Here is a 7,985-nt window from a genome sequence, read left to right on the forward strand (position 1 = left end):
AGGGATGGAGATGGAGATGATGGAGATGTCCATCATGTTCCGTCATGCTCCAGTGCTGGGCACAGGGAGGCCCCATGGAGCTGGTCACAGTGTGAGAGAAGGGACCTTGTTCCTGCTCTGCCAGGGAGTCCCCTGTGCAGGAGTAAGGAGACATGGCAGGGGACATGGGCTCTGTGTCCTTGGGACATTGCTGCTGCCCCAGGAGAGTGAGGGCTGGAGGGAACCTCAGCCCAGTAGCTCCCAGTTGGAGCCCTGGGTTGTACCCTCTGCTGGGCAGGCTGGAGAGCTGAGGGTGCATTGGCAGAGGGGGTTTGGGGGTCCCAACAGATTCGGGGAGAAAAGGGAGAGAGCCTGGAGGCTTCTCCAGCATCCTCCCTGCAGCAGGAGGTGGCAGGTGAGGAATGAGTGGCTGTGACAGGTCTGTCCCCATGCTGTGTCCCCCTCTGCAGCCTTCAGCTCTGTCCTGCCAAGCCCAGGGCTCATCCAGGCTGGAGGAGCCTCAGCTCCAGTGGGATTGACATTCCTGTCCCAGAGAAACTTTCCTGGGGGCCATGCAGAGCTCTGCTCCTTGCTGAGCTTCCCCTGGCCAGGGCCTGGGGCTGAGCCCAAGTGGCTGCGACCTGGGGGGGCTTCAGCTGCCACCTCCCCAGGGAGGGAGCAGGGGGGCTTCTCACAAGCTCAAAACTTGGAGAAAGAAGCAGCAATGGCAGCTTTGGGGCTAATCGGGATTTTAAAGAAAACTGAAAAAAAACCCAAGCATGGTGTCTCCCCCAGCCTAAGGACTCTGACTGGGATTTTCCTCTCTGGCTCCAACCTCTGCCCTCTCCATGGCCCCAGAGCCCGTGGGGCAGGAGGAGCTGCCAGCACCTGGAGCTCGGGCACTTCCAGGCCCTTCCTGCCAGAATTCCCTCTCTCCTGCTGCTTCCTCCAAACTCAGGTACAAAATGCTCAGCTGGAGCCCCAGCAGCTTCCCAGGAAGCCCTTGGAATGACCATTGCTGGGATGGGGAGGATGCCCGAGGCCTCCTGCTCCAGGTTCCTCCTCTTTGGTACAACCTGGGCTGAATCCCAGAAATCCCACAAATCCCAGAAATCCTGCTCATTACTTCAGCCTCAGCTCAGTGTTTGTGGATTAAGTTACCTGATGCTTCGCATGAAAAGTTTAAAAGGGGAAAAGGGAGGGGGGATTTTAACTGAGAAAAAACCTCTGGAAATATACTGGAAATATGGCAAAGCAACGTTCTGCTGTATATTGACAGAATTATTTTTATTAAAATACACATCCACGTGCAAGAGCTGGTGTGCAGCATCTGCTTTGTCAGTCCCTGCTTGGGCAGTGTCCTCAGACTGGGATGAGCTCCAGGGAGGGGGAGCTGTCCCTATCCCTGTCCCTGTCTCCCTGTCCCTGTCCCAGTCCCATGGCATTGCTGCCTCCTGTACAGTTATTGCAGGGGGAACAAGGCCTGGTTGCTGGGACTTTCTGGGAAGCCCTTTCCCTCTTGGTGTGGGGATGTTTCAGGGGCAGCTGCTGTCACCTGGAGATGGCTCTGCCACCAGCTCCCCGTTCCCTCCCTTTCCTTGCACAGCAGGAAGGGTGTGATGCCAGAGTCACACAACCTCCTACAAAAGGGCTTCTCCCACACACAGCTTGGGATTGAACCCCGAGGGCAGATCCTGGGAATTGGATCCAGCAGATCATGGCCCATCTCCTGCATCCTGATGTTCCCACCTGGAGCAGGTCACCCTCATCTCATGGGAGTGCTCCCCAAAGAGGAGGCTCCTGGAGACTGGAAGAGTGCTGAATGTCCCTGCAACTCCCTTTCCTTCAGCCACTGGAGGGGTGAATTCCTCAGGAATATTGGGGTGCCCAGCAGTGTGCCCATCATTTTATTTTATTAACAGAGGGATAGGGAGCAGTAGAATCATTATCATCATCCTGACTTTTTTCACCAGGAACTGCTCTGCAATAAGGGCAGGCAGTGTTTGTCCCACATGCCCATCACCAGAGAGGATGCCATGTGTCACCCCACCATATTCCTGGATGCTCTGCTGGCCATTTTGTCACCTGTGCTTACCACCTCTTGTTGCCAACACGATATTTGAACACCTCTCACACCCTGCCAACACAGCTCAGCAGTTTCTGGAGGAGTTGTGTGTCACAGCTTTTTCTCTTTGAGCATCAAGTTGTCCTCTTGGAATTTTCTGGTTGTGGGCCTGCCTGATTCTGATCTTCAGTGGTGCTTAAAAAAAGGGAAATAACCTTCAAATGACAGAGGAAGGCTGAGGATTTCCCTAAGACTTCTAAAGAGTCTCTGAAGTTCAGATGGTGTCTGGCTGTGACCTTCCCATCTCACACAGCTCCTTCTTTGCTCCTTCCATTTTTCCTTGCAGAAGGGAACAGAGCCCCTGTGGGAAGTGCTGGGGAGGTGCAATCCTGGGGCTTTATCAGCCACTTGTGTCCATGAGACACTTGTCCCCCAAAATCTGACACAGCTTTCCTGCCCAGCACTGGGTCACCCTGCTGTGCCTCAGATCTGTGAGCACAAACATCATTTGGGACTTGTTCCTCCTTGCTGCACCCCTGGTGGGGCTTTGGGCTGGCAACCAGGCAGCACATTTCTTGCCTTCACCCTGCTGAGGTTTTCCCAGCTGCTCTTTGAGCCTCTGGGATCAGGAGGCTCCATCAGCCCCATGCAGCTCCCAGCCCTCCCTGCCTGCCCTGGGCCCCAGGACCCTTCCCCTGCCCCTGAAGTTGGGTGTCCTCACCCTCCTGGTTTTCATCCTGCACTTGTTTTTTCATCCCCATTGCTGGTTCAGCATTGGCCCGGGATGTTTGGAGGCTGACAGGGCAGGGGGGGTTTGTAGGGTTTGTATCTTCCCCCTCCCAACCACCTCCTCCTGGAGCTCCTGCAGAGCTGGGGCTGAGGTTGTGCTGGAAGGAGGGGAGAGCCTCATCTGTGGCTCCTTCACCCCTGGATCCATGGATCCCTGCCAGCTTCCCAGGGAGGCACACCCTGACCAAAGGGAAGGGGCAAAGAGAGGTTTTGGTCCCACCCTGCCCCAAGGATCTGTTCCTTGGGCTGAAGAATCAGGAAAATCTCCCTGAGCAGCCTCTGGCAATGTCTTTATTATGAATATTTGCTCCTCTAGGCTGATGGTGGCAGCAGGAGGTGGCCTGGGACACCAGGTAGGGGCTGATCCCTCCTCTGGCTCTGCCATCCACCACGGGACCCTTTGGAGAAGTGCCAGGAGTTCTGTCTGTTCTGTCTGGATCTGGGAGGACTGGAGGGGTGAGAGAGATGGGGGAGGCAGCAGGAGGATTTCATTTTTTCCTTCTCAGCTTTTTCATGGCTCTTTTCACCCAGGGTCTCTTGGGGTCAGCACAGAGCTCAGCACCAGTGGCAGCCACAATCCTGCAGTGAGGAAGTAAAGGAAGGGAGTGAAAACCTCACCTGGGAGCTGATTCCTTCCCTGGCTTCACTTCCTCCCTTCCCTCCCTGTCCCTCATCCCGACAGAGGTTTGGAGATGATCTCCAGCAGCCTCATCAGGGGCGCATCCTGAGGTTTCCCAGAAAACACCAAAACTTCCATTCCCCCCACCCCCTGCCCATCCCACAGAGCTCCTCTCCTCCTGCCATCCCTCATCCTGCCCAGGGATGCTCCCAGCTGGGAATGGTGGGGATGGAGGGAGCTGCTCCTGCTCCCAGGGGTGGTGGGGATGAGATGGGGATGGGGATTGGATGGGGATGGGGTGGGATGGGGATGAGAATGAGGATGGGATGGAGATGGGGATGGGGATGGAGATGGGGATGGAGATGGGGATGGGATGGGATGGGGAGGCAGAGCCCAGGACACTCACACGATGGCAGCCAAGGAGCAGTCAGGGGGGGTCAGGTAGAAGTCCTGGGGGTGCTGGATGGGTTTCTCCACGTAGCCATAGCAACATTCGGTGGGGGTGGTGCGGGCTGCGGGGGGAAGGGAGAGATGTGCTGAATATCCCTCAGGGAAAGAAAGGGAGCATTTTGTGACACCTTGCACTGCCAGGTGACAGCACCAGAGGGTGCCCAGCACCGGGCAGAGGCTGTGGAGCTCCCCGGTGTCTCCCACAGCATCCTGTGATGGGAATGGGAACACCAGGACTGGGAAAGGTGGACAGGGGTGGGAAGAGGCAGAGCAGGGGTCCTGGCATCCCGCATCCCACTTCTCTAGCACTGCTGCAGTGCACAAGGGGGGTCTGGAAATGAGGTTTTGGGAGGTCTGTGAGGGGATGGAGGGCACAACTTCCAAGGTATTTTGGGAGGCTCAAAAGATCCACATGTGCTCCCTCCCCAGCTCCAGCCACTCACTCATCCAGCTGAAACCCAGGGAATGGCTGCCAGAGCCTTCCCCAAGCCCCTGCAGCATCTCCCTAAGCCCCTGAGCTCCACAGAGGAACCTCACAAGAACCTCACTCACCCCACACCCCAGCCCTGCCAGGGCCACCCAGCCACAGGTGCCATGGCCACCTTTCCTGCACCCCAGGATGCCCAGTCCTGTCCTGTCCTGCCCAGGGGTTGCTCCTGACAGCAGCAACATCACCACCACACTCTGGGATGGATGAGGGCTGAGCCCAGTGCGATGGGGTCTGAGCCCAGTGGGATGGAGTTTGAGCCCAGTGTGATGGGGTCTGAGCCCAGTGGGATGAGGTCTGGTCCCAGTGGGATGAGGTCTGGTCCCAGTGGGATGAGGTCCTTACCTGGGGCAGGGTGCAGGGAGGAGGTGAGGAGCAGAGTGAGCAGCAGGAATGTCCTTGCAGGCTGCATGGTGGAGATGCTCCCAGCTGCTGCTCCTCTCCACTCTACCTCCTGACACCCTCTCCAGTTCCTGTGGCTTTGCCTCTCACCTCATCTTCATTTATCCCCCACGTGTCACCCACTTGAACCACTTTTCCAGAAATACTTGGGACTGTTCTAAGAAGCCTCTTCCCAGGGACAGGGAGATTTCTGTTCCTGTTTATTCTGGGGGCACGGGAGACCAAGCCACTTCTGCTTTTTGTGGAAGAGCCTCAAGGCTGGGAGAGGCTTCCAGGAGGCTTTGGGGGAACCAGAATGTTCCCAGGAAAGCAGATAAAACCTTCAATCCCTGGGAAGGAGACACCAGGAGTAACACTTGCTGTTTATTCCAAATAACCCAAAACCTCTGAGCAGGGACAGGTCATTGATTGGTTTAACTACCCCAAAAAAACCTCCCTGATCATACAAAGGGTGCTGGGATAGGCAGTGAAGCACTTGGGATGGGATGGGATGGGATAGGATGGGATGAATGGGATGGATGGAGTGTTGTCAGGCAGAAAAAGCCACACTGGATTAACAAGGGGAGAGCCAGGAGCAGGATGCAGCCAAGATGCTTTTGGTGGGTTCAGGAGGCTTTGCAGAAGGGGAAGAAATGGGACAAGAGCAGTGGGACATCTGATGAGGGTATGGGTCTGATCCCTCTGCCTCCCACACCTGCAGTGGGATGAGAATGAGGTCAGGGGAATGGGGGCAGCACAGGACACAGTGCACAGAGGACACTTCTGCAGGGAGGGGGGGACTGACCCTCCCACAACCCCAAGAGAAACATCCCAGAGCCCAGAGAGGACCCCGGGGGCAGTGGGTGTCACAGCCCAGGTGGCAGCATCATCCCAGAGCTCCAGGCTGAGATCTGCTCCCAGGGAGGCAAAATTCTGCTGTGGTCCTGAGCACCCGTGGGCTGAGCACCCGTGGGCACCCAGGGGGGATGAGGGGGAAGCAGGAGAGGGGCCCAGGCTGGAGATGTGGGATGAGGCAAACCCAGGGCTTCCTGGAGGAGTGGGAAGGTTGACCCAGACTTCCCTGAAGATTCTCTCGTTTGCATGACTTCTCTGGGAGGAGAAAAGAGAAGGAAGCAAAACAAATGTGCTGACAGCTCTGGTTTGGAGGGTGCAAAGTGCAGGACACAAGTCTGGTGGCCATGAGGAGAGCAGGGCATGGAACTGCTGGGTTCTAAACACACCTTCTCCCAGAAAAAGGAGATACAGCTCCCTGAGCCCACTTCTACAGCCTCTGCATTACCACCCCATCCTGGATCCCCCGTCTTCCCCTTCCCAGTTCCCACCCCATCCCTCACATCCCAACATCCATCAGCATCCCAGCAGCTCCTGGGAGCAGAGCCAAGGGATGCTGCTGGGAGAAAGCTCCAGGCATTAAAATGGGGCAGCACTAACAAAATAAAGGCAGAAATGGGAAATATTCTCTGACCCATCCAGGGGTTTGGGTGCTGAGTGGGAAACCATAAAAAGAGTTTAGCAGGGTTTGTGATTGTGGTAAATGCCAAGGAGAATGGGAGGGCAGGAGGGAGGCCCTTGCATGCTGGGGATGTTGGTCCCTGATGCTGAGGGCAGCAAAACCCTCTCTGAAGGAACCCAAATTCCCATCAGCCATGGCTGAAAAGGCAAAGGGAAAAGTGTAAAGGTCTGAAGAAGGGTCTGGAGCACTGAAGGGACTGGGGGTGTTCAGCCCAGAGAAAAGGAGCCTGAGAGGAGAACTTCTTGTGCCCCACAACTCCCTGGAAAGAGCTGGAGTGAGGTGGTCATGGGCTCTCCTCTCAGGGAACAAGAGGAAAGAGCCTCACGTTGCACCAGAGCTTCAGATGGGATACTGGGAACAATTTCTCCCTGTAAAGGAGAGAATTCCCTGGCCCAGGCTGCCTAGGGCAGGGCTGGAGTCCCCATCATCCCTGGAGGGGTTTCAGAGCCTGGGCATGTGGTGCTGAGGGACATGGGGCAGTGCTGGGTTAAATGTTGGACTTGATGATCTGAAACATTTCAATGGATTTATGATTCTGTAACAAGAAACAACTTTTATGTATTCAGCAGGGCCTTTCTGCCACAGCTGGAAGTGTTAAAACAGGGAAAAGGGATGGCAAAGGTCTGGAGGGACATGGTATTACCAGCACTGTGGCAGACAGCAAAAAGCCCTCCCACCTCCCATGGTGAACCAAACCCAATCAGCATTAATCAGTCTGCTGGAGGCTGGAGGGGGGGGTTGTGCTGCCATAACACCAATTGTTGGTTCTGCACAGCCCAGGGCAAAAGAATAGGAACAGATGTCCTGACAATCTGCAGCCACCTGAAGGGACTCCATAAAATGGAGGATAACCCCAACCCCATCTGATGGGCCCATGGGTGAGGGGCAGCAGGAGCAGCAGGAGCAGCAGGAGCAGCAGGAACATCAGGAACATCAGGAGCATCAGGAGCAGCAGGAGCAGCAGGAACATCAGGAGCATCAGGAACATCAGGAGCAGCAGGAGGAGCAGGAACATCAGGAACATCAGGAACATCAGGAGCATCAGGAGCAGCAGGAGCATCAAGAGGAGCAGGAGGAGCAGGAGCATCAGGAACATCAGGAGCATCAGGACTGTCCTTGCACTGAGCAGGGTGGGTGCCTGAGGGATTCCTGGCAAGGCCCCAGCTCTGCTGCTCTCTGGGACAGCCCTGAGCTCAGCCTCAGTTCACCCTCCCCACTGACTCCCCACCCTTGCCCTTTTCTAAAGAATTGTGACCAAATTCAAGTGAAAGCCCCAGGGGGTTTCCATGCCAGGTGGGGTCTTCAGGACTCCACACAGAGCTCATCCCTGCAGAGCCTGAGCAGAGAGCAGGGACCCAGCTGGGGCTGTGGGAAAGCCAAAGGATCCAGCAGGGAAGTGAAAAACCCCATGGAATTCCCATGGAGGAGGTGGGGGTGGGAAGGGCAGAGCTGGGATTTGGGTCCCTGCCCAAAGCCACTTTTCAGCCCCAGAGCCAACAGGAATGTGGCGAGGGAAAGCTCCAGAGGAGGAGGATACCACATCCCCCAGAAACTGAGGCACATTCTGGGATGTTCCTAAGGGAGCAAACACAAGTTTTCCACCCAAAATCCTGCTTCTTGCTGGCGGTGAAATGCCAAACCCTCCCTTCAGATGGGGCTGGCTCCCTGGAGACCCTTCGGT

General features: G+C 56.1%; 1 protein-coding gene across 1 annotated transcript; it reads right to left on the bottom strand.

Annotated features, from left to right (window-relative positions):
* Positions 1 to 3,125: 3,125 nt before the first annotated feature.
* On the bottom strand, positions 3,126 to 4,801 carry CCL22 (C-C motif chemokine ligand 22). The gene is made up of 3 exons (XM_030457967.1): positions 4,735 to 4,801; positions 3,859 to 3,964; positions 3,126 to 3,412 (listed from the first exon to the last, which is right to left on the bottom strand). The coding sequence occupies exons 1-3, from the start codon at positions 4,799 to 4,801 to the stop codon at positions 3,322 to 3,324; spliced, it is 264 nt and encodes an 87-aa protein (XP_030313827.1). The 3' UTR covers positions 3,126 to 3,321.
* Positions 4,802 to 7,985: the final 3,184 nt, after the last annotated feature.

This window comes from Calypte anna, chromosome 11 (genome assembly GCF_003957555.1).
Source record: "Calypte anna isolate BGI_N300 chromosome 11, bCalAnn1_v1.p, whole genome shotgun sequence".
NCBI classification, from domain to species: Eukaryota; Metazoa; Chordata; class Aves; order Apodiformes; family Trochilidae; genus Calypte; species Calypte anna.